The 26,072-nt window shown below is 49.0% G+C and overlaps 1 protein-coding gene across 3 annotated transcripts in view; it reads right to left on the bottom strand.

Annotated features, from left to right (window-relative positions):
• Positions 1-1,700: 1,700 nt before the first annotated feature.
• LOC119443185 (protein Mo25) overlaps positions 1,701-26,072 on the bottom strand; it is an 85,655-nt gene continuing 61,283 nt past the window's right edge. For 2 of the 3 annotated variants that reach the window (XM_037708350.2, XM_037708351.2), the window contains 2 exons: positions 19,760-19,903; positions 4,224-5,003 (listed from right to left, as the gene is read on the bottom strand). In XM_037708350.2, the coding sequence (XP_037564278.1) occupies positions 4,791-5,003; positions 19,760-19,903 (357 nt within the window). In that variant the 3' untranslated portion in view covers positions 4,224-4,790. Of the gene's footprint in view, positions 3,188-4,223; positions 5,004-19,759; positions 19,904-26,072 lie in introns of those variants that run through there. The other variant, XM_049662653.1, reaches the window with a different exon arrangement.

Raw genomic sequence — 26,072 nt, 5'->3', positions numbered from 1 at the left:
TACCACACTTCTGCACCCTGAACAATTTTGAAATTATGACGAGCATAAGAGCAATGATGACGATGTGTAGTGTTTACTGGCACAAGGGCGGGTATAAAAGCAAGTGATACGTCAAGCTACAACTTCGAACTTGCGTGACAACACTTGTTGCTGGGCTAGTTGGTTCATACAGCTAAAAAGTTGTGTGAATATGTTGCTTAATACTCAAGGAGTGCAATAAGCATTGTTTCGTGTTTCAGACTCTATTCCATCTTAAGCTGCGAAAATTTTCTTAACTATATGTCACAATGTGAACCAAAGTAACTGTCCTGTCAGTTCAATTTTTTCACTTAGGTCTGCGTCTTGACACACTGTTATAAGAACTTTTGTAATATTTGATAGAATAGAGGTAGAAAGAAATGTGAAACTGCACTCTTGAGTATTCAGGAACATATTCCACAACTTTTAGCTTGCTTACAGTAAAGCATTTTCTTCGTCATCACACAGATATAGAAGAGAAAAAGGTGTATATAAGTTATTTTCATTATGAAGAGAAAAACTAGTCCCACATTTGCAACTAGCACATTAATTACACATTACCTGTAAATTTCATTACTCTAATAGCAATAGCAATAAAAGCTTTGCTCAAGGCACATACCCAGCGAACCAAGTTGTCTATTAGCCTGGACCACTATATACTTGCAGACAACTTTCTGTGGCAATGAAAGAAAAGCTACAGAGGCATAGTGTGCACAAGCAAGAGCGCTTCTGAAAAAAGTCCTGCATTTTTATCCATGTCATGTTTAAGCTGCAGGGGAAGAAAAAAACAAACACCTTATTTACAACAGCTAAATAAGGCAAAACATACGACTGAGTAACATACGACTGAGTAACATACGACTGAGTAAATGTATAACTGTCACACATGGAGGCTGTATTGATTGAGCATCTGTTCCGAGAAACCAAAAGCGCTGCCAAACGTTGCCGGACTACTTGGCAGAGTAACCCATGTGCAGAAGGTCCACGAGTATAGGTATCGTGAATGAAATTGGCAACGCCTGAAAAAGTGGCACTAAACTAACCTTCACACAAAATGTTACCCATGTGCGAAACTTGAGCGGAGATCAGGAAGCAGTTTTTTAGCAGGAAGAGTCATGTACACCTGGCTCAGTTATTTTCAATGTAGTTTTAGCCGCCACAGATCCAGTGCTTGATAATGTTAAATTATACAATGTGCCATCTGCTCACCAGTAACACAATACAATAAGTGACGAAATTCCTGGCGTTGTGCTTGGTCTGAAAAAAAAAAAAAACACTGCGCACGGGGAATCTGGAACACCACAACTATTAGAAGGACGCCTCATGCCAACCTTCAACTTAGCTTCAGAAGGGCCTCAGATGAAATGTGGTATCTGAAGTGTTCAGTGTGTATTGTACTATGCTCAATGCTATAAATGACAGGAAAGAAGAAAGGATAGAAAAAGGCATACATTGTGCATTGCTCGTGTGCAGTAAATAAACGTTGATCACACTTTAGTAATTGCCTACTGAAGCAGCAGTAGGAAATTTTGAAAATTATGTAGAAGCAGTAGATTTCGCGATTGCTTTCCTGGAAGACGCCAAAGTCTGTAGGTTTCGAAGGCTCATCACTGAATCACTAAAAAATTTGAAAAAATTGTTAGCTGTAGCCATAGGACGGCAAAAGAAACAATTCACTCAGGTTCACTCACAAAATATATTTATTGCTTAGGGCTCACTAGGACAAAATTCACGTGAATTATATTAGCCGGACTCACTTGGTCTCACCCCGAGAAAATTCTACTCAACTGGGCTCAATCGCACTCACTCGTGTTGGTCCGAGTGCGAGTAGACTCCCAAGTGGGTTTGCCAACCTATGGCTGTAGCAACACTGGTTGTGGAGCGCATAACGAAACAAAACTACACACCAAATGCACTATGTGGCCAAACACAAATGACTACGGCTTCTAGCGACTCGGCATGCAAGAATGCTGGTTCAAGGCTACCAGATAAAACAGCAACGGTGGTGGCTTCAATTAATACAATTTCAGACCTACAGTCAGAAATGTACAGTCTGACTCTGTACAAGTTCACAGCTTATCTTAATTTGTTACATTTAAAAGGGTTATTCAGAAAGTCGCTTAGAAAATCACTTAGAAAGTCATACTCACAAGTTAGTGGTGTATTTTAGAGTGGCATATTAATACATTTTTGTCCTTGTTGGATGTCAATAGGTTCAGTTTGCAGAATCGTGGTATCGCACTTTACTGCAGAGTTTCAATTGTAAAATTTTTTTTTCTAATTTTGTAATTTTTAACAATTTTGGTTAATTAATGTCTTAATAAAAAATCTGCTTTCCACACATACTAGACTTGAATGTTTTTCTTCTAAAGTTCAGCAAGCCTCATCTAACTTGGTGCAGTGAATGATTTCTCTACAAGCTAAAGTTTCCACTTAAAAGTGATCCATTTACTCTAATATCCCCCTTTACCATGTTCTAATATTTAGTCTCTGCAAGTTCACAAATATTCGTTTGCTGTGGGTGCCAGGCAACCGTGGTTTATAAATAAAAGACAGATTTAATAGCTGGAACATCTCTCAGTGAACCTATAATGTTTATTTTAGCTGATACAGATTATGTCAGCGAGAAAACATTTTTTTTTTCTTTTACAAAATAGTAGATTTCCTTTCTTTTTTTTTTCCTACAAATTCATCGCTGACATTTAGAGATTTTCAAGACCTCCGTTTCAGCTGGACAAACAATGGTGTCCTCATTGCATACCCCAGGTAAACACTGTTGCATCCTGCTCTTGAAATTTTCACTTAAGTAGATCGGTCCCAGCTAATTATCGTGCGACAATATTCAAGCCAGTGAATAAAATTTCTTGAAGCTCCACTTTGCCAGACTCGACTTCGATTAAGTATTGCTGAAGTGTACTATCTGTGGGGCTTCAACACTTGGCTATTACATAAGGACAATTGTTGCACTGTCCGACCATTCAGTTGATTGCTATTCTTGTTTTTCGGCATCTCTCCTTAGAAAAGAAGCCACCTGGTTCTGGCCGATTCTTGGCCTATATCCGTGCCATGACTGCAGAACATCATTACACCAGGTTTCCATCCACGTAAAAGAAGATGTAGCTTCCGCCAATAACAATTTGTATTTCGGCCTTGAACAACATTGCTGTTCCTGTATGGCAGGGTATGGAAAAACACATTTAGTAATGAGGAGGAGGAATTGACTGGAGAAGTAACAGAAGCAGTTTGACACTAAGCCACAGTGGAAGCTTTCAGCAGTGTGTCTCGTGGGGGGTATTGGACATTTGTGAATGCCAAAGTGTTGACTCTTTCCGTACCACACCCCATTGGGCATCGTTAGCCCGCTATCGATGGTTTGAAATGCTGCTTTCGAGGCCTTCCGCGCTGCTCACGGACACACCGTACCATCGGACGTGAAGGATGAGAACTATATTTTTGTTTTCTGAGCAGTTCTCTTTTCTTCCTATCAGGCGGCATTTTTGAACGCGCTCCGAAGTTTTGCGAACGTCAAAGTAGAGAGCAAAAATGGCAGCCTCCTAAGCAGCGCACGTGCTTCGAAAGATGCCAGATTTCGTGATTCCGCTGCGTCTGCGAATGCTGCTTTTTAGTCGGACTTTTGACTCAGAGCGACAATGACGCAAACCAGCCTGGAACATCGGCGGCTGCAGCCCGACACGCCGAACTGTAGTGCTTGCAGTTAAATTTTTGCAGCGGAATACCAGTTCAATGAAAAATTTAGATTTTTTCAGAGATAGTGCCAATTAGACGGAAATACATTTTCTATATCTCATAATATTTGTGATTTTTTTTCTAGTAGAGACATGTCTTCACAAACTGTTTAATTTTATCCCACACTTTTGATTTTGGAAATTTGTATCTTTTTTATGCCATATATCTCGTTAATAAAACTTCTTGCGTGAGAAGTGCATTCAATCTGCTTTTTGTTTTGTATTACATAAAATATTGTGTGCAATTGTTCCTTCAGGAAAAAAAAAAATGTTCCGTTACCCACAAAAAGCACTTGTTTTCTTTATGGTAGGGAAAGAGTTAAGCAAGCATTTCAGCTTTTGCTGTGTGTAGTGCACCGTCACGTAAATGCTTTGAGAAAAGTGCAGTCCATTTGCAATTCCAGTTGATTGCTTTGCAGTGCTGGCAACAACACCTGCAAGACTCGAAAATGAAAGGTCTCACAGTTTTGGTCTTTTATTTATATTGTAACTATGAGTGATATAAATATTACTTGCAGTTTCTTCAAAATCTGCATCGTCTCACTGTCTCTCCTAGCTCCTGAAAAATGCCGCACGAAAGGGTGGCCACAGTCTACTGAAGTCCAGCAACAACAGACCAAATGGCAGCAGACTCTTGTACATGTTTCCCCCCCCCCCCCCCCTCCCTGTACACTTTGTGCCAAGCATGCTGCGAGAGAAACCTGAGCCTTTTATTCTGCCCGCATTACATTAGGCCATCCTCCACCACGGCAGACAGCTTGCATAAAGGCTTATGCATAGGCACCACAAGTCCGAGCACAACAGCAGTGTGAACAAAAGATACACGGGGTGCCCAAAGTGCACAGGGTCACTAGCAGGCGGGCCAAGCTGCTGTGTGATTTCAGGTGCCTTTGCACACAGGTGGCTTGACAACATTAATGGCACCGGCAGCTAGTCTAGTTACAAGCAAATGTTAATTCCTTCCTTTTTTTGGGGGGGCATGTTCATGGAATGGTGTAAGCCCACAGTGTAAGCAGCAACACAGCCTCAGTGCCCCTGGGGACATGTGGTGGTAACAGGGTCGCCTTCCAGCGGCTTTAGCTCCCGAATCTGCTTGATGAGGTAGGCCTTCTCATCATTGAACTGCTCGTCGTCCGACCGGTCCGTGTGGAACTTGCTCAGGAAGTCCACCAGCTTGTCCTTATTGCGCAGGAGGATGTCCAAGATGGGCTTTGGCTTGTTTGGGTTGGCCACAAACACCTGCACCAATACGCAGCACCATTTTTGCTCTCTTGCGTGCCACAAGTAGCACATATGCAGTCCTATCTAACATTGCTCATATAGTCAAACCTTGTCATAACCAAGTCACCTCTATCACAACACCCTCCTCCCCCCCACCCCCCCTCTTGTGTTAGTTAAACCTCCATACATATAACGAAGTCGGCGGTAAAATCAGCACTTTAGTACTACCTTTTATGCAAATAAGTACAGTTGCCAACAGATTGTTCTACATAAAAGAAGTCGCAAAAATTTACAGATTAACGGGCAACCAGTAAAAACACTTCAACTAAAAAAAAAAAAAAAAAACAATTTTGTTTGAGAGCTGGCAACAAAGGGTACTGTTTCAAGCCGTGTCAATGATAACTTCTGAAACCTGCGAAGCTTTCGTGCCCACTCCGCTGCCATGGCTGATAGCGTCGCCAGCAGTGGGAAGACGCTATAATCAAGAGTGCAGGCAGAGGGGAGCGAATGCTCAGTGGAGGAGTGGAGAGGAGGGGGTTGCCTGTGATTGGCTGGGGATATGGCGTGATCTCGCACGTCAGATGCGATTTGAAGCCGCGTCACCCACAAATGTGGGCCGTGGAAACATGTACTGCACTACCGCACCTGCTACAAATGTAGGAGTGCCCGACCCCACGCACCATACCACCGCGCCTGCATTCTTCGGCGGGTTACCGAGTCTATTCTCTTCAGTTGGGGAAATCTTGGTTCCCTCCGTGTGCGCCGTCAATACAGCGGATTACGGCGGCGGTTCCCGAAGGCCCTTTTCAAACGGCGAAGAACCTCCCTCCGCCACACGTGTCCCCAAAACGTCGGAAAATTTCTGTGTACACTACCCAGGGCCTGACTCAGACGAGGGTGAGCCCGTAGCAAATGCGCGCGCCGCCGGCGCAGCCTCCTCGGGCACTTTGAGCGCACACTTGGTCTGGCCAAACAGCGCAACTCTGTCGGCTCTCCGTCAAGCAGCGAGATCGCCACGCGTCACAGAGCCTGACAGTGACCGGTGCCCAGTAAACACGGGGACCTCCGCAATCAGGCTAGTCAGTTTCGGCGGTTCCAATAGCGGAGGAATGCCTGCAGACGCGGCAAACCCCGTGCACATGCTGGCAAGCGCTTTGCAACAGGTGTTGCAAACCGCGATTTCACCCGGGCCTCACATGGGAGTCCCGAAACCGGCGTACAGTGGTTACGGCGATCAGATGAGCGCCAACTTTTTTTTTTTTACTGGCGTTGCGACAGTACGAGCAAGCGACTGGCATGCGCGAGAGTGCGGTGTTGGAGAGAGTTCTCCCAGTTGCTCTAGTCGGCCAGGCCGGCCGGTGGTACCGTTTGGTAGGCCACACGGCGAGCACCATGGACGAGTTTCGTAGGCTATTCAGAAACGAATTCCTTCCGTACGACTACCGACTGCAGATGCGGAGGGAGTTGGAGCTACACACACAAGCCCCGGACGAATCGCTGGTGGAGTACGTCCGGGCGAAGCAGGAGCTTTTCGAGCACACCGATCCGAGTGCTTCGAACACGGAGCGAGTGGAACGAGTAATTCGACAAAGCCATCCTACCTTTGCACTTTACCTGAGGGGTTCACATTGCAGAGACCTGAATGAGCTGGCCGCAGAATCACGCCAGGTGCAAGCCGAAATCTCGGCAGCCCGCAGGTACCGACCACCGCCGCCTCTATCGGAGTCCTTGGAACCAAGCTACGCTTGGCACGGCCGCGGGCGCACCCGTGCCGTTTGAAATCTCAGACCGCGCCCTCGATCCCTACTTATACGGGTGGAGGACCGCGCAAGCAAGACAGCCAGGAGGCTTGTCCGGCGCACAACGTCACGCCCGATCAGACGATCACAGACCAGTGACGCAGCTAGGCGGACCCGCTAGAAACGCGATCACGTACGGCCGAACTCATCCCGACGCTTGAGGATTAGCGGAGCAGCCCCGCTTCGCTCCAGCCACGGCGAGGAACACCGTGCGCTGTTTCAACTGTGCCCAGACGGGACACATCGCGCGTGAGTGCTCTAACCAGCAGCGAAACGAGGCGGGCCGCCGGTAACACTGCCGGCGGCCACGGCGGCAACAGCCTGTGAGGCAAACACCATCGCAGCATCTTCAGTCTTTCGAGTCAAAGCGCCGAACAACGTGAATGCCCCTTTTATAGATCTTGCAATCGCGGGAACTATCTTCAAAGCACTACTCGATACCGGGGCAAGTGCATCAATGATCGGAGACGAGGTCGCCTCCCACCTCAAACGGAGAGGGGTCAAGTTGTGACAGTGAAAACTACCTCTTCAATTGGCGTGCGGAGAGGCCTGCTCGAACGGCGACGTGCGACTCGTCGTGCGCTGGAATCAGTGGCGTCAGAGGCAGCGATTCATCTATCTGGCGGGCCTCGCGGTCCCGGTAATCCTTGGCCAAGATTTCTTGGCGAAGAGTAGCATTGTGATCGACTTCAGCAACGGTGGCTACCGGGAACACTCGGTGCCGCTCGCGCATTTTGCCGCACCGGCATTCGCCGAAGTGGAAAGGAGGAATATTTTTGAAGAGATCAACGCGCCCCGCACGCTGCCGAAACCACTGGCGGCGGCCTGTCAACACAGATTTTCGCCGAGCCCGGATCAGAAAAGGTGCGATCTTCTGGCAAACGCCGGTGATCTGACAGAGCACGAGCGAGACCGCGTCTTATCGTTGTTAAACGACTTCGATGAGATGTTTACAGACCGCCCAGGATGCACGAAGTTGGTACAACATCGCATCGAGACGGGCGACGCGCAGCCTTGGAAATCCAACCCTAGACCGGTCAGTCCTGCCAAACGGGACGCAATTGACGCGGCGCTACAGGAGCTGCTCGAGGCTGGTATCATCCGGCGGTCCACGAGCCCCTGGGGTTTCCCAGTCGTGCTCATCCCCAAAAAGGATGGGAGTTCCGGTCTCTGTGTGGACTACCGGCGGCAGAATATGGTCACGAAGAAGGATGTGTATCCCTTCCCAAGGGTGGACGAGATAGTTTCCAACCTCGACGGAGCGAAGTACTTCTCTACGTTGGATGCTAGCAAAGGTTATCTCCAAGTAGAGATGCGACGAGGCGACAAGTGTAAAATGGCACTTACTTGCCACAGGGGCCTTTACGAATTAGTGCCGACGCCCTTCGGTCTCTCCGGAAGTCCGAGCACGTTTCGACAGCTGATAGACTGCGCACTTGGGGACGCCAAATGGCATCATGCGCTCGCGTATCTCGACGATATCGTCGTGTACTCGCACACCTTCGAAGAGCACTTGGATCATCTCCGAGACGTCCTGGGAAAACTCTGGACAGCCGGCCTCACACTCAACCCGGCCAAGGCGCAAATCTGCAGAGCAGAAGTGAGCTTGCTCGGTTACCGGGTGGAACGAGGGCAGGTGTCCCCGGACCCGGAGAAACTTCGAGCAACCGTCGAGTTTCCAGAACCGCAAGACGCGAGTGGTGTATGCCGCTTTCTTGGGATGGTAGGCTACTACCGACAGTGCATTCCCAACTGCGTATGCATGCAAGCCCCCTTGACAAAACTGTTCAAGAAGGGCATGGCTTGGGAATGGGGGCAGGAGCAACGGCAAAGCTTCCGCCATCTCGCTCAGGCCATCGCAGACACAGCCTCACTGAAACTACCGGACCTAAACAGGCATTTCGTGATCCAGACAGATGCCTGCGATTTCGGAATTGGTGCAGTGCTCCTTCAGGCAGAAGGGACTGAGCTACGTCTGGTGGCATTCGCAAGCCGTGCGATGACACCGGCAGAGCGCAACTATTCAGTGACGGAGAAGGAATGTTTGCAGTGATGTATGCACTCCGAAAATTCGAGATGTATGTAGAAGGAACAACGTTCACGGTCAAGAGCGATCACATGGCCTTGACGTGGCTGACCCGCCTCTGCGAGCCAAGCGGGAGGCTTGCATGTTGGGCCCTGACCTTACAGCGCTTCGAGTTCGAGATCCGCTAACGCAAAGGAACCACAAACGTGGTCGCCGATGCACTGTCACGGGTGCCGGTGAAGGACACCCCACCGGCCGGTCACGAGGAGGAGGAGGGGGTGGCCGAGCCGCTCTCATCGCGGGGAAACCGGGGAGAAAGAAAAACCCTGCCGGCAGTCTATCGCTTCAACGGAAACTGAGCAGCGAAAGCACAGCGCATACAAAGGTCAGGGCCGTCTGGAGATCGCTTTCAAGATAAGGTGCGCGCGAGAACCCGCTCCTGCACTATGTATGCAGTTGTTAGAAGAGTAGAAGTCGCCGCCCACCCACAACGGCCTTTCGGGCGAGGGAGGAAGTCACGTTTACGCTCCGCCGTGCCTTCACTCTCCATGAAAGCGCGCGTCCCCCGCGCGCTGTCACTCGCACATAAGGCGGGCGCGCGGCAATAAAAAAACATCCCACAATAAATGGTTACAATGATAGTGCTGAGCACATATACTAGAAAGGAAAAAGAAAAAGTGCAGTACTCCAAAGCATTTTGTCAGCCAAGGAAGAGCAGTCATGGCCTCCGAGACTGGAGGATGGCGCGAGCCACTGGAATCCAAGAGTGCAAAATCCAACATGGCGGCCTCCAAGATTGCGTAGTGTGGCTCCGAAAGAGCGATTTTTAGTCCGAAATATCGAACTTTGGGGTCTCAATTCGTCCGAAAAATTGGGTGCGAAAAGGCATGAACTCAATGGGAACCCTAACGGTGCATTTTTTAAGCCCAGACCACACGTACGCTTGCAAACACGCGCAAGCTCGCATCCGCGCGCCCACGCATGCGCAGATGGTGCGGCACGGCTCGTACGCGTCGAAACGCGGCGCGATCTCGGTGATCAGCTCCTCTCAGTTGTCGCGCGCCTGGGCTGCCTCGCGTCAGCGCGCCTGGCTACGCAGCGACGGCGTGGTACATTCAACTCTCAGTTAAGCAGAATTATATCATGCAAGAAAGTGCTTCTTCTTCACTTTTTGTGCTTATATAACAGCTCCAAAAAGATAACAATTACGTTTATAGATATCGAACCATTTTGAAGCACTGCCAACAACGGAATACGAAGTGGCGTCTGCCAAGGTGTAAACAAGTGAGGCCAGTGAGTGCGCGCAGTCGCGCGTATTTGTGGATGCAAACCGCCATTCCTCGCTAGGCGCGGCAACCGCAAGGCGCGTAGACGCGAGCTTACGCGCGTCCGCAAGCGTACGTGTGGTCTGGGCTTTCGGTCCTGTATATCCAGCAAGTCCAAATTTTTGGAGTCAAACACCCCCACGTCCGCGGCAGTTATCGATTCCGTGAACATCGTCCGCAACTTTGTTGAGTGCAGTGCGGGTGATATTTGTATGCTACGTGCTGTGAGCCAGCTGGAGAGCAAGGCACTAGGGCCGGCGAACTACCACGCCAAGTAATCCAGCATCAGTGATTACTTCGAGTAATCGTTCTCGGACATGGAAAATAAAGGTGGTTTCTTTTTGCGGCAAGTTCTTGCTTGTTTTATTTTTTAAAATTAATTTCGGTTAATTCGAAAATCCGCTTAATTAAAAGAATTTTCGTGGTCCGGCGACCTTCGAATTATCGAGGTTTTACTGTATGTCGATTCACAACCTGGCCTGGCATGAAGCATGATGTATGTAAATACGTGCAAACCTGCCAAGCAAGAAAGCCGAGAGGCGGGAAGCCGCCCGGCTTGCTGCAACCGATTGTAAGCACAAAGCCATGGGAACTTGCGGCGTGCGATTTGATCGGGCCGCTACCGCGCACTAAGAGAGGGCACAAATTTGTGCCTAGTCATTACTTGCCACTTCAGTGGAATCGCTGAACTCTACCCGCTACGAGCAGCGACAACGAAGGAGGTCCTGAAAAAACTATCGGAGACCTTCTGCCGCTATGGGTTCCCAGAGTGGCTGATCCCCGATAACGCATTGTATTTCACGTCTAAATTCATCGGAGATACGTGCGCAGCGATGGGTGTCTGGCAGGTGAAGACAGCGTGCTACCATACTCAGTCGAACGTGACGGAGCGCCGGAATCAAGATGTGATGCGCCCAAGCACAGAACGACTGGGACGAGCACCTAGATGCGATCTCCTTCGCCCTAAGAACGAGTGAAAACCCTACGACGGGTTTCACGCCAGCTTTCCTTTTGTTCGGGAGAGACCTCCAGACGCTAACAGACACAATCTTAGCCAAATGGACAGATTCAGCTGGTACAAGAACACCGATTGCAGACCATGCACGGCGGCTGCGTGATCGCCTGGCAAACGCCGTGATAGAAGCGAATTGCAACCGCGCAGGGGCAAGGGCGAGTCAAAAGGCCTCCTATGACCGAGCGCATCGGGACATGGAATTCCAAATGGGAGACCTAGTCCTAAAACGCAACCACATGCTCAGCGACGCGAGCACAGGGTTTGCAGCGGGTTTAGCACCCAAATGGGTTGGGCCCTTCGAAGTTGCTGAGAAGCTCTCGCGACTTAACTACAAGCTGAGGGATCTGAACACAGGTCGTATCAGCGGACCAATTCACGTCGATGAGTTGAAGCGGTACTTCCGGAGGGAAGGCACTGTGGAAGCTGCGGCGCCTGCGCCACGAACCCGTGGGCAGGCAAGCGAATGTCCATCGAACCCCGCGGCGCACCATTACAATACTCGCAGTCGGCAGAACAGACCGTAGCCAGTCAGGACCCACCCGAAGCAGCAGAACCAGCACATATGGAGCAGCAGCTAAAGCTGGCCATGGAAGTCAACGAGGGCATACGGCACGGAGCCACGGCTGCACCTCAGCTGATCAAGAAGACAAGCCACCAACCAGCCTTCCAGCAGTTAGCCGCGCTCGTGCACTCCCTGGGCCCACTGGATGCAACAGACGAGAGCCGGCATGGTGAGCCAACCTTCGGAGGACCCGTTAAGGAGTGTACCTTCGTCCCTGCGCCGTGCTACTGCGGGGCAGGAGTGGCACAAGCCATCCGATCAGACGTCGACGATGGACAGCCCAACAAGTACACCATGCCCTCGTCGGCTGACCCTGGTGTGGCTGACTTTGGGGGATGTTACGAGACAATGGGTTCTGATGAGAAGGAATCTGAAGAATCGACCCGCCGACTGCATTGAGGGAACCGCGACAGCGAGTAGGTTAGTTGTGGCGAGACCGCCATAACATTGCGCCACTGGAGTCAAGGGGGCGTTCGGTCTTAAAGGTGGATGGATGTGGAAATTATGAAGGTTCATATTCTCCCGCGTCCATACGCACGCCACGGAAGTGCGGAGAGCAGACGCCTTTTCCCCTCTTCCCGTTCGGGGAGCCAAACGGCGTTTTGTGCGGTGGCGCGACCCTCTTGGAAATCGGTTGCAAACGCAGTGGTGACGTGAATGCGGAGCCTTGCTCTCATTGGACCGAGCCAAGAACAAGGCGGGGCGGTCGAGATTGGCGCAGCCGGCGAATGCCGGTAAGGGGACAAGACTGTGAGCCACGACGAAGGAAGGAGCTCAGGTAAACATCTCGTTCCCATCCTTTGTCGCGCCCTGCTTTTGTTCGACCACTATCGACCCCGGCAAATGTCGCGGTCGAACCTAGCCTGCTTCTACGCAAATCCCCTGGAGCAATAAAGGTTTTTGTGCTTGTTATTCTATCATGTGTTGTCGTGTTTCTGCGTGTCTTGGTACCACCGAAGCCCGGCCGTACGGCAAGCACAAGGGAGCCGGCTGTCAAGCCTAAGCCTTACGCACAAAGGCAGCTTGAGAGAACTCGGAGACTACAAACTTCAATACTAGTAAAAGTTCTCTTGTTTTTGTTCTGCATGGACTTAGTTGGAATATGTGTGTGGAAGTGTGCACTGACAGTGCCCGTGCAATAGTTGCGGATCGGCAGATTTGCTAGGCCATGTCAAGAAAGTGAAGAATTCAGTTGTGCAGTAAAAGCTTGTTAATTCTAATTTCAAGGGATGCTACGAAATTTCGAATTACAGAAAATTCAAGCTAATGAAAGTCAGAGAAAAATTTGGTCGGTTAAGGCACGTGTATAGTCCGACGTAGTGTGCGCGTGCTCATGCTATGTCACGGCGAGAACAACAGCGTCTATAGTTTCACGCACTGGCGCAGCCAGCGTAACCAGACGTGGCCAACACAGTCCGACGTCGAAATGGCTTTTGCTCCATCCGCACCATGAAGGAAAGAAACAAAATAGGAGAGGCGCTGACGTCACGTTTTTGAAGCTGGAAGTGCAGCCATGTTGGTATGCCATCTCCCTTTGCACCTTTGATCAGCTCGCCAAAGCAGATAAGCGCAAGCTTTGAACTTGCACTGCTATGAACCGTAAGAAGTGCGTGCTACTGACTTGTGTCAGAACAAAGCCTTCGAAACTTTCAAGTTTTAGTGAAGCAGACACACTCTTGTGCTTTTCCATCGCCTGTCGAAGACGATGACAAAGACCCGCACCGTGATTACTTGAGCATATCTGTTGCTGGCTGACACTCGCACTCAAAGACCCAATACGCACCTTCAAGTTTCACACCTCACTCCAATGTCAGCTTGTCTCGCAAACAGAAAGTGCTGCGAAAAAGACGCAGGTGGAAAAATCTCATCTCACTTTTCAGAGGCCGACAGCAGCAATGAGAGCTTCAGGAGTGTGGTAGCTATGGCAATGTTGACGTCTAGGGTACCAGTCCCAGTGCTTACTTGCGAAAAACAGCACGTGATTTCTGCCACATTTTTTCTAACACATCCATGCTGGCCGGGGCCTCTCCTACGCTTTCCTTTCTCCATAATCCGCGCGTTGGTCGCGCTGACTGTGCTGACCCACAATGCATTGCGCAAAAAAAAAAAAAAAAAGTGCCCATGCCGCTTCGCCTACGGTCGCAGACAGCCGTTCAAAGTGGCACGCGAGTTGGGGATCGTTCTGCGCATGCTCCTAAGAGAGCAGCCGACGAAAGTTTAGAGGACGACATTTCGGCTTGCACTGCGCAGGCCCTAAATGCTGTCCCCTCTAAACTTCAACGCACGCGCCACACTCTCTTTGGAGCTTGCGCAGAACGATCCCCAACTCGAGCGGCGATTTCAACCCGATATGAACAGCTGTCTGCGACCGCCGGCGAAGCGGCGTGGGCGCATTTTAGACTGCACGCTGCCGCCGCTCGCTGCAGGAACGGGCACCTGAGATGAAAAGAGCAAAGCTGCATGGCCTGCGCTCGCTCGACACCAGCGTGGCCAACGTGCTCCCGCGCACTAGCACTCTCCCCATCCGCATTGGCGTGAAATTTGAATTATTGGTGGCAGAGCGGATTTCAGTGTGAATTTGCGAGATGTCTTACATATTGCTTTCAGTTGGACGAACCGCGGCGGCTACTTCGAAGTATCCAAAATTTCGAATTAACAAGATTTTACTGTATTTATATACATTGTACTGGGTGCGAGGAGATACTATGGCACTACCTGCCGCCAACGCCTGAATGACGTGTGAACGTAAGACACTTCGGCATCTACATGATCCGCTTCAGGGCTGTCATGTGCTTCATTTTTATTCATTAGGTTTTACATGTTGTATGAAAACATGCGGTGTATTTTTGTGCTGATTTTGGCCAAATTTCGCTCTACTTACTATCAGAAAAATAGAGGGCACGGTAGCTTCTACAGAAGCTCAACGGTCGTTGGATCCCAGTGGCGAATTTTAAAACACCGCCATACACATTTACGAAATACCAAGTTTCATTCGCAAGAGCGAGGCTGTCGAATATGTGAAGCAAGATATCGACGACTATAATGCAACCAGTCATGTGCATGGCACATCGAGATATCTTGTACATAGTCTTTCGTTTGAAGCTGTGAAGGGAAGTTGTAGATGTTCAAATTTATTGGTACGTGTTGTCCTTTAAAAAAATCGTTTTACTTTCTTGCAGACAACTGTGCCTGTATCACATTGTTTCGATAAGTCATATTGGTATCTATGGCCGTTTTCATCGATGAAATGCTACTTCATTATTTGCATAACCTGATGCTGCAAGTATTCTTCAGTTAGCTTATCTTGTTATGTTTAATCACGTACAATGCAGAGCCTTCTGGATCAGCGAGCACCTTTATTTACCTTCATCAGAAGCGTGTCGTGCCGTGTAGTCTTGTCTGGCTCGCATACAGCCCAGTGCACGATAACAAAGACGATAGCTACCTGTAATTTTTCTTTTTTTTTTTTTTTAGCGTAGCAGATGCATGAAGAGAACAAAAGAAAAATAAAGCATGAAACTACTAAGTGAGGTGGGGAGTGGTCATATTTGTGTTTATACTGTAATATTTATTAAATTTCTTTTTTTGTATTATGTAGTAGTCAAGGCTGTCTTTATTTCTGCCGTTGATGAAAGGAGTCAAATATTTTGTTCACTAGAGCAGACATTGTCACTAAACCAACTTTAAGGTGGTCTCATCTTGTGTGCTGACAACCTTCGACAACTTACTGATATCAACACTTCTAAGAGGGATCTCTAACCCGTTTAGGTTGTCGACAAAATCTCTGACCAGTTTACTTTTGTGTAGAGCAGGTCTTGTGGCTGCATTCTGAATGAACAATCCAAATCAAGAACAAATTCCGACCTTGGCTGGATATACAGTTAAACCTCGATTTAATGAAGTCGGTAAAATTGGCAATTTGCTTCGTTATATAGAAATTTCGGTATACAGTCAGACCCACTTATAACAATCCCAGTTATAACAATCTATTGGTTATAATGACCACATTTCAGTGCATTTACGATTTTCCGACCCTCCCCTATGGAAACTGCTTCCAGATATAACGAAGACTTTTAAAATCACCGTAGTGCTACAACAAACACTTCGAACCCAGACACGGTACAAAGAGGGCACACGCGAAGTGCCAAAGCACGGAAGCACAACCAAACTGGGCACACGGCAGCGCATCACCACTCCAGTTCAACGATGGTACGGCCTTCGAGATGAGCAAGCGACCGCCTCGTGAAGATTTCGGAAGCCGCGAAAAAGTCATGCATTTTCAAGGCACGCCGCGTACAGCACAAGCAGCATGGTGTGGGGCGTGCACTGGTGCGTTATCAGATGCCACGATGGCGTCACTCTGGTTTTTGCGCAAATGTCCATGTGGCATCGCAAGCACTACGTATTGTGGGGATGCGCGACTCTCGCGCGTCCCCTGCTGTTTTCTCCGCATAGCTCGTGTCTCCTGTAGTCCGGCTTCTCCGCATGCCTAAGCGCCGGAGGCGGTCGTAGTGGTTGCGGCGCGTTGTGAGAGATGGCGCGAGTGTCGCGATGCTAACGTCACCGAACGGCAGGGTGACTTGAGAGAAAAAGGTCGAAAGCGCTTCCTCTTTGGCTTGGGATCGGCGACCAACACGCACGAACGCTTCGCGCGTGCGCCGGCCCGCTTTGCGGGACCGTCTTGCGAGGCTAAGAGCAGGACACCGGTATGGACGAACACGGATCGTTCGAACGCGCCACCGTTCGCGTGACCGTACACGTGAATGACTAGGCGATGGCGTCACAGCATGGGGCGAACATATTCACTCGCTGTCGGGTCGCGGTCAGTCGGACTTCCTTGATTCACATGGGTGCGCAATTCGGCAAGCGTGCATTAGTGTATGAAAGGCGCAATAAATGCCCCTTTGTTTATTTGCACCACTGTGTTGTCGTTCCTTTGTCCCAAGAGCACATGTGAGACCCCACATCATGTTTCAACTATTTGGAACGACCATCTATGCCCTTCCATCATGGAAACAACAGCAGCTCAAGCGCTCCTGTCGAAGCGGCCAGAGTCTGTGAGAACGCTGCCGCCATGCGCAGCGCGTGGCGCTATGCTTTGCCGCCACGTAATTTGGCAAAGGCTCGGCAGTTACTACGCATTTGCCGATTGCTTACAACAGTTTGTGGCGACGTTTTACCTTTCAAACATAGCATTTTTTTCTTCACCCGAAGCGACATAGATAACGTAATTTTATGGCTCTTGTGTGGCTGATGCGCAGTCGTAAAGCTGAGACCATGATGTCCGAGACCTTCGCTGAATGTTGAGTAGTCTCTGAAGTTTCACTACAACTAGAATGCTTCACTCTTGTGTACAGAATACATTCATGTCCCGCTGGTAGTAAAGTATATCACAAGCTCTTGAATAAAAATGCTGGCTGCGCTTGCTGTTTAGAAATGACAGGTTAGTGGAACCCGGCGTCCTTAGAAAGAGCTACACGATGCCTCATTTTGTTCTTTAGATGGATGTTTCTGACAGAAGTTCGCAGTTAGGTGCGGAAACGCACCGGGAACAAAAATGACACTGAAAATCTGGTTTTCGGACCTAAATGGTGCCGAACTGTAACTGCCGCCGCCAACTTCAGTGCACTTTAAGGGCCTCTAAATCACCTCCAATATTTTTTAAACATTTTAAGTAAACACGCGCATCGAGTTCAGAATGTCATCATGATCAATGATGCCAAATGCGGCAGCACTACGTGCCGCCGGGCGCGCCACACACACACACACAAACACACACACACACAAAAAAAAAAAAAAAAAAAACCACGCAATGCCGTGCTCTACTCCGGGCCTTTCCGGTATCCCCAGCAGTCGTCATGTCACCAGGGTGCAACTGATGATGTCACCAGGAGCAGACGATGTCGATTGGTCAAACAAGAACCTCCAACTTCCGTGTAGTATACAAGCAGCCACTTGCTCTTCCTCATGTTGCTCACTTGTGCGCACTTGCGAATCGGTAATTACAGCCCGCAACTTAAGTGCCCAATCTCTCACGTTCCAACACAGTTGTGCTCAAGTGGTCCGATTAGCTGCGCGAACAGAGTTCGACAGTGTTGGCCTTTCTAGACATGTGTGCGACACAGGGCCCATAGCAGCACGATTCATATGAGCATGGATCAGCACGGCAGCAACAGCGGGTAGCCGAGAAGTGCAGAGTCGCGGCTAAGAACTGTCCACGCTACCGACATGGCGACTCGCTGCACGGCGTTCGCTATTCGCAGGCCGCCGTTCGACGGCAAAAGATTTCCTTGCCGTAGAGAGAATGAGACTGGGACCCATTTGTGTGGCAGCAACACTGCTGCTGATCGCTTGACGGCGCCGATATCGTCGCTAGGCCTTCTCCGGTTCACTTCGAAGCTCACTAAAGTGGGCGGTGCTTCGGAATTACTGACGCTCACAAGCTGCAACATTTTCTTACCGTTGTTGTCCCTTTTCACAATAATTGTACACAAAGAAGAAAGTACGCTCATATTAGCAGCGCCATCGGCTGTGATGCGAGAACAGCCAAGCCAGTTGTCTGCCATCGGTAGCCGTGTACTGCAGCTGAGCTCGACAAGTACCGGAGCTCTTGTTCGTGTTTAACGTTTGACAGTGGATATCGTTTTTCATAAAATATACAACTTACACATCACTTTATCTAGCAGAAATTATTTTGCTTGGAACAGAAGTTGCAGCCGATGTTTGCGTCGCCTGTGGCAGAGAAACGTAGCGTCGCAGGCCGAACTGCCGTCTACTTTGGACACATGTCACGTGGCAGACGTTCTACGGCACTGGATGCCGGTTTGCCGTCAGCCGCTTTAGGTCGTGCACCACGCAATTTGAGATGTGCGTTTGCAAACAGCTGCTTGTATGTTCAACTAGTCCGTGGAAGTTACCATTTATAGTCTTGGTATTCCTTCGCGGCGGCAGTGAAATGTTATAGTGAAATCGTGTATAAACACACTTTATCATATTAAAGTTCTAAATACATGGTGTTCTATGGACACGAACTTATAAAAAGCTAGATCCCTCGTTATATTGAGAATCTCGTCATATTGAAGTTCATTATCTAGATCGTTTTTGAACGACCAAAATAACAAAGCTCTTAAATTGGGGGATAAAATCGCCACGCGCCCTCTTGCTGTGGCAAAGTGACATCATGTGATCCCACTTTCAACGTAAGAATGACTGCAGCACCGGCGGTTTCAGTGGTGGCCCTTGCGCCCAATGCTTCACAGGGAGGCTTTGGCATCTAATGGACTGAGCGAAGAGCTAGCGAGCATGATGCAGCATTTGTCAAAGTTGTGAAAAGCATCTAAGCAAGGCCTAAGGCCAGTCACCTTTTCAAAGTGCTTTGCAAAGAGGGGGTTCAGAACACCAGTACCTGCTTCAACACATGGAAGTGCGTTGGCAGCTGTGCGCAAAAGCACTGGCCGGAGTTTTTGAGCTCTGGGAGGAAGTGAGCCTTTTTTCTAGTAGAAGGGGCTTGGAGAGCCTTTTAAAGACCCTTCATTCGTAACTAAGCTTGCCTATCTGTGTGACATCTGATAAGCTCGATACACCTAAACTCCAGCTTGCAAGGGGCCGGGAGTAATGTATCATTTGGTGACAAAGTGAGGGGCTTCTGTAGGAAACTTCAAGGTTAGCCGAGTCCGGTAGGAAATTATTTTCCGCTTAAGTTGAAACATGAAACTATGAAACATCTGCGACAGTATCCACAGCTGAAAAAGAGAGCGTAATGACACATTTGAGCCCACTTAGTTGCCACCTAATAAGTTGCTTCCCAGAGTCTGCTCCAGACATAGTTTGTGGCCCCTTTTCATGCAGCTATGTTTAAGTGCAACTATGCCACGAATTGACGACCTAGCAAAAGCAAAGTGAAGAGGGTCTTTTGATGTGTTACTTGTGCATACCAATAAACTGTGTCCATTGCACGCAGCAAATATTTCCATCCTTTCTTGCAAAATCGGGATACAACCACATCCGAGTACAGAAAACACTGAAAAGCACCATAGTGTGTACTCACCTTAAATACATGGAACGCTTCAAATTGAATGTTGCGGCTCTTTTCCTTGAGCATGTTCATCATGAGCTTTAGGTTTTCTGGATTGCTGATGTAGCGTGTCATAATGCTGAAGTTGTGCCTATCCAGCAGGAGCTCGCCTAGAAGCTGTAACAAAACAGAACACTGGTGTCAAATGCAAGGGTTGAAGCTTGGGTAAGTTGGTAACGGTGCACCTTGATAGTGTTCACAGCACACCCAAGCAAAAGATGGCAGAAAGAGTGAAATAGAACTGAATTCCAGCTGCAGTAAAACCTCACTTTGAAGAAGTCGGAAGGGGGAGCTGAAATTACTCCATTAGATCCATTACTTCGTAATATCTAGTATTGCCCTTTATGCGAATACTTTACAGACGCACGTAAGGGCTGCACCTTTTTCCCCCCCTAGATATGAGGATCAATTTTCAGGGTGACCAATTCTCACGTGATCTGAGAATTCCACCCCCCCCCCCCCCACAAGAAAATAAACATACTAATTAGCAAACGGAGGGTGTTTATTGCAGATTGTATCACCTGCGCTCAATGGTCATCACTCGCCGAGTCATCCGACTCCGAGCTGGTGGTGCTCAGCTCTGGTGCATGGTTCATCCTACAAGTAGTAGTCGTCGACACTGTCTTAACTGTTGGGAGATTCCGGATACCTTGAAAATGCGGGATATGATGTCCGTAGACACAGAGTTCCATGCGGACAGGTTCCACCCAAGCACAGTCGCGAGCGCTGCCCTCTTGAGCTGCCTGGATCATGTCTGCTTGCGACTGCTGTATGCAATTCATACCTTCGGAATTCAACCATAATAGGCTGATCTATGCTGACATCCAGTGGTTGCAGGAGGCTGCCCAGAATAATGGTCACCTCTGTGTGGCCACAGCACAGCTGTTCGGCCAACGTGGCGCCTGGGCAGTTAAGCCAAATGCTTTTTACCTAGTTGAGCACACACTCACCGACCATCCAGCCCTTTCCTTAGGCTTGAACAACGATTCCTGTGGGAAAAACGTTTTATTTATTTTCTTTTTCACAACAACATAGGGAGGCAACTTCCACCCATCCGCGGTGATGCACAGCGTAACGGCGTAGCGTTGGCACGCAGCACCAATTGTCCACAAGACAACACTCTTCTTTCCTTTCTTCATGGTAAAAGCAGCACAAAAATAACAGCATGAAGATCAACTAAGTCGCCCAGTTTTAGACTATTGCAGTTCTTTCCTTGAATTTAAACTGTGCAGTTCTCGGAACAGTCAAACCACACGGGGGGGGGGGGGGGAGTCTGGTCAGCATTTGCTGTCTGAGCAAACTTTGGTGTACACAGTTGTGCTCATGGCGCAGACCGATGATACACTTTTGAAAGTTGAGCACCTTGTCGATGTAGTCATCGGGAAGCCGCTGGCACACTTTGGCATTTCGGCGAAAGGAAAGACCCTTTCTCTTCAAAAATCTTTGTACCCAGTTGGCATTAGCTTTGAAGTTCTCATGCAGTATGCTTTTTGCATGCGCCAAGGCGCAGCATGTTCGTTGTCAACGTATAGCCGTTGTTCCGGACTCCCATTACAGAACAGAGAAGGTCTTCTTCCAGTTACGAAAGTTTGCATTGCTTGCCTTGGAAAGTGCACTTTTTGAACCTGGTGTTCCTCAATCCGTCCTTTTCATTGCACTATCGTCGACACACTTGTCCACATCGAAGTTTCTGCCTGCCACATGCTTGCCATGTTCAAGAGCAAATCCTACGGCCTCCAATTTATGCCAGCTGTGCTTGCCCATCGTGATAAAATCGTGATAAAATAAACGGTTGGCGGCAATTCAGGAAAACAAAAAAAAACGAACTAGCCGGAGCTGGTGATGCCGATACCGATATGGATAGAACGAGTTCTGGAGGAGGGAGAGAAGTTGAAGCCATAATAGCAGCTTTCTCACATGCAATCTGCAGGTGGCACCCGGAAGCTTGAACATACATGTGCGTTTTGAAGGCTATATGCACAGGGGTAGTAGAAAAAGTGGAGTGGGTGCGGCCCTGATATGGACGTATTTTAACATAGTATTCTTCGGGAAAACGGGGTGCTGCCAACACACAGGTGCAACCCTTGCACATGTTTATAAAGTATATGCCCAATGGGATGCACAACTTTAAACATGCATTAGAACATGATGGAATTACGGCTCATGGATCCACTATGCAGCCATGTATGCAATGAAATTTTAATTAAAACAGCGAAAGGATCTTCAGCATGTGCAACACACGACTTCTTAGCAACTGACATGACTGCCTTTATGATAGCTGCCTTTTGTTTCAGTGTGATCTTTCATTTTCACTTAGCTTGTCTACAGCGTCTTGAAATCTGCAAAACAGTGACGATGTCAAATAACCAGCTTGCACACTGCAACACAAGCACAGTTCACTGTGGTTGAGCAGCACATGGCACACAACATGGCGTGCCGACTACGCAGCAGATCCTGGCTGATCTGCCACTCTCACATGGCTCCGCTGCGTGATTGAGGAGGCTAACGAACCTTGCCACGCCAGCATGCCTTGGTACTTGGCATTCAAGATTGCACCAGTGCCGTTGTGACCTCGGAGGTCATGCCTAGTTTCACCAGCCCGCACGGCGCACCGGAGTGAGAGAGAAGTGGGTGCACTGGTCTTTGGCACCACCCTGTGCAAGCAGAGGCTCCCCATCGCCATTGCACTTCTCAATATGGTGCGTCGTGCGGGCTGGTACAAGTTGGGCGCAGTGAGGCGTGGCCATCTCGGAGGTCAAAACTAGCTGCATCAGCCTGTGTGGCGCCACAGTGAGAGAGACATGCAATGGCGATCACAGTGATGGTGAAAATAAGCCCCTGCTTATGCACAACTATGTGCAGTGGTGCGAAAGCAAAGTGTTGCTCAAAAGTATATTCAATGCGTGGACACGGGAATATTGAACTTCTGCACCAAATGTGTGCCGAACCTCATGAAAAGCAATATACAGTGCAGTCCACTTATAACAATATCAAGAACGAAAAATTCTATCATTATAACCGATCATCGCTATATCTGGATTGCCGAAAAAAAAAAAAAAGTGCCGAACATATCTTGCCACTTTCGATAAAAAATATACGTTCTAGAAAGTAGGCTATGAAAAATAAAACACTTTTTTATACCTCTAAATAGCACGTCAGCGTTAGGCGTGCTGAAATAGTCAGAAATCTGCACTTGCGTTCGCGTAAGTTTCAGGTCCACAGCCGCAGTATGCACCATGGCGGCTATAATTTAGCGTGCATGAAATCAATGCGCAGACGACTCGATCGACGATAGTGCACTTTGGGTGAACATCGGAGGTCGGTATCAAAGACGGGCCATTGTAAAACTTGTCGTTACTGCCGCTGCTGTCGTCACACAACACCGCCGTATGTCGCGACAATGATCACCGTCGGAGACTTCTATGCAGAATGAGGCAGCACTATCCGCACTCAAACTCCTCCACTGAAGCCCCACCTATTTCAACGTCAGTAGCGACGTGCTCCTAGAGTTCGGTAATGTCAGTGGCTTCCACCGTGTTGGTTCCACCCATGCGGGGTATTGCGCTGGTGCACAAAGCCCACCTTCTCCTTTGATCACCATGGTGTCATGTACAAAGACTTATGTGCGCGTGTCTGGTGCGGCGGACGGCCAGTGACCATAAAAGAAAAAGAATGGCGGGATTCGGCGCAAGCTTGCCTGATGTAGCGCCTCAGCCAACACCCAATCACGAAGACACACGTGTGCTGGATGAGGGAGCAGAAGAAGAGAAGAAGGAAGGCGGCGTTCGAAAAGAGAAAAGGCCGGTGTGCCGAGTGGACGAAGCGAGGTTGTCGGGCTCCGGGTCCGAACCTCAAGACTTCCAGAGCACCGGGTGGAGAAGCGATGCTGTCGGACTGTGGGTTCGAGTCTCAAGACTTCGGGAGCGCCAGGCGGAGAAGCGAAGCTGTCGGGCCAGAGTTTCATGACTGCAGCGACGATCCGGCCTCTGTCCTACCTCCAGCCTTTGGTGTTCGCGGATCCTGGTGACATGGTACTGAAGGCAAGCTCTTCCTATTCCCCTCCTGCGACTCCTTGGCTGTGCTGCGGACGATCCTCAAGACGCAAGTAGTGTCTTATCGTCTTATCCTCACTTGACCGATGACCTGCATCTGACTGGCCCTCGCAACGGCACCCCGTAGAGCGCTGCACCGACACATGCCAAGTAATTGTGACCGGTCACGAACTTTACTGTTATATATTATTATTTATTGTGTGAGAACATTTAGAAGTGCATGAACATTTCTATTAGTCTTAGTACCTTGGTTAGCTAGTTTGTGTGTGTGACAGTTTGTGTTAATTATATGTTCATGTCTTGTTAACAATTGGCGTCGTTTCTTTTCCCCAATGCGAATTAGTCTCAGTGGTGGCCACAATAATTCAAACCATGCAAGTGCAAATACACTCCCGGGTAAACCACCCCTCGTTGACTTAGGAAAACCAAATCATCACACATGGCTACTGGTTCTTGCCTTCACGATCATGGCGTTCCCGGTTTTCAGAATAGTCGATGTCATCAACTGCGCGAGCTCGTACTTCTTTGAGTCTTGTAAAATTTGTAGCTTCCGTCTCAAGCAACACAGCTTCCCTGCTTCTGCGGCGCATTTCTGTGCTCATCGAGAGAGAGAGGGAGGGAGATTGTAGAAAATGAGCACAGGCGCTGTTCACTTCTAGCCTTTTTTTCCCCTTCCTCTTCTCTTCTCTGGGCTCGCACGATCGCCAGAGATGCGGACGCGAAGCAGCTGGCACCATCTTGTGGCACGCTGTGCCAACTTGCAATACCCTCCATGGCTTTCGAAATCGGTGTGCGGGCGAGACGCGCTGCGCGATAATGATGGCAGATATGAACTCGCGTAGGCAAACATTTCGCCTCGTCTCGGTTAAGGGGAACTTAGCACGGCAAATCTGACGATTATTACGCATGGAAAAGTCTGCCCAAAAGAAAAATTTCGATTCTTATATCCAATATGCAGTGAATAACATCATTATACAGTAGACTCGCGATAATTCAAACTTTCGGTTAATTCAAACAAATTTCAAATTTTCCATTGCCTCGCATGTTTTCAATGTATTTTAAGCCGTTGAATTCAAAGTTGCCATTGCGTTAATTCATACTTTGTGCTTGTCCATGCTGGAAAATATCTGCTGCTTTTGTCGCTTCTAGCTGAACATTTGCGTTATTATACAGTTAAACCTGGATATAACGAAATTGAAAAATTCCCGAAAAACTTCGTTATAAAGAGGATTTCGTTATATGCAGGTTTGGCACGAAAATTCGAAAAAGAAACGCTTACCTTATTTACTCGATTCTAACGCGCCCTCAATTGTAACGCGCACCCGCTTTCCGTTTTGGTCGAAGCACTCATCCTTGGAATGTCACACCAGGTACCGGATGCGTGGACGCGTGTCGTTTCGCACAAGCGCGAGGCATCGGAAACGAAGAGCGAGCGTCACGATGACATCGTAGCGTCGTATAGTGTTACAGTAGAACCCCGCAGTTACGTTCCCAGGGGCTGCGTTTTCCCGACTGTTACGTCGTTTTCGGCCGGTCCCAGCACAGCTCCCATAGAACCCAATGCATTGGTAACCCCGCTGTTGCGTCACAACTGTAGGACCGTTCCCTCATCATACGTTGCGAACTGCCACCCCGCGCCGGCCCGAGCGGCCATTTTGACTTTTCATGTCGCTTGGCTTGGTGGCTTGACGATGGCATTGGCCGCCCAAAGTGCCGGGGGCAACAACTATGACGTATTTTCGTTTTCCGCCAGCAATAGTATGGCCCTTGAGATCCGTATTTGCTATATAAAGATGGTGTCTATGACGAGTTGTGGCCCTAAAATTGGTTTTGTCTCATAGATATTCCGTATAAAGTCCAAGGGCGATAACGCAGTCGCCGCGCGCCGTATGCTGTATGTGCGTGTGAAAACGTGCGAGGGGAGCCGACGACCGCGTCTAAATCTCTCGCGCGCAAGAAAAGCAGGGAGGATGCGCGCCTTCTTCCGTTGCGCTCGAGGCACCGGCGAGGGAGCGAGGGGGGAGGGATAGCGGGGCGGCGTTGTACTGTACTCTGGCATCAAATGCATACTGCACGGTGACGCGCGGTCGCGCGGGCCGTATCTTGAAAGCGAACTGCGTTGAGGCAGAGTCTAGCAGTGTATGTGCGTCGGCAGCTCGTAGCTTTGTGCGTGTTGTGTGTTCTCGGCGCTCAGTTTGCGTTGAAGCGATAGACAACAGCACAAAGGTCACTTC

The sequence above is a fragment of the Dermacentor silvarum genome, chromosome 2 (genome assembly GCF_013339745.2).
Source record: "Dermacentor silvarum isolate Dsil-2018 chromosome 2, BIME_Dsil_1.4, whole genome shotgun sequence".
Taxonomy (NCBI): domain Eukaryota; kingdom Metazoa; phylum Arthropoda; class Arachnida; order Ixodida; family Ixodidae; genus Dermacentor; species Dermacentor silvarum.
The sequence above is the reverse complement of the archived record's forward strand: the minus strand, read 5'-3'. Positions and strand labels throughout refer to the sequence as shown.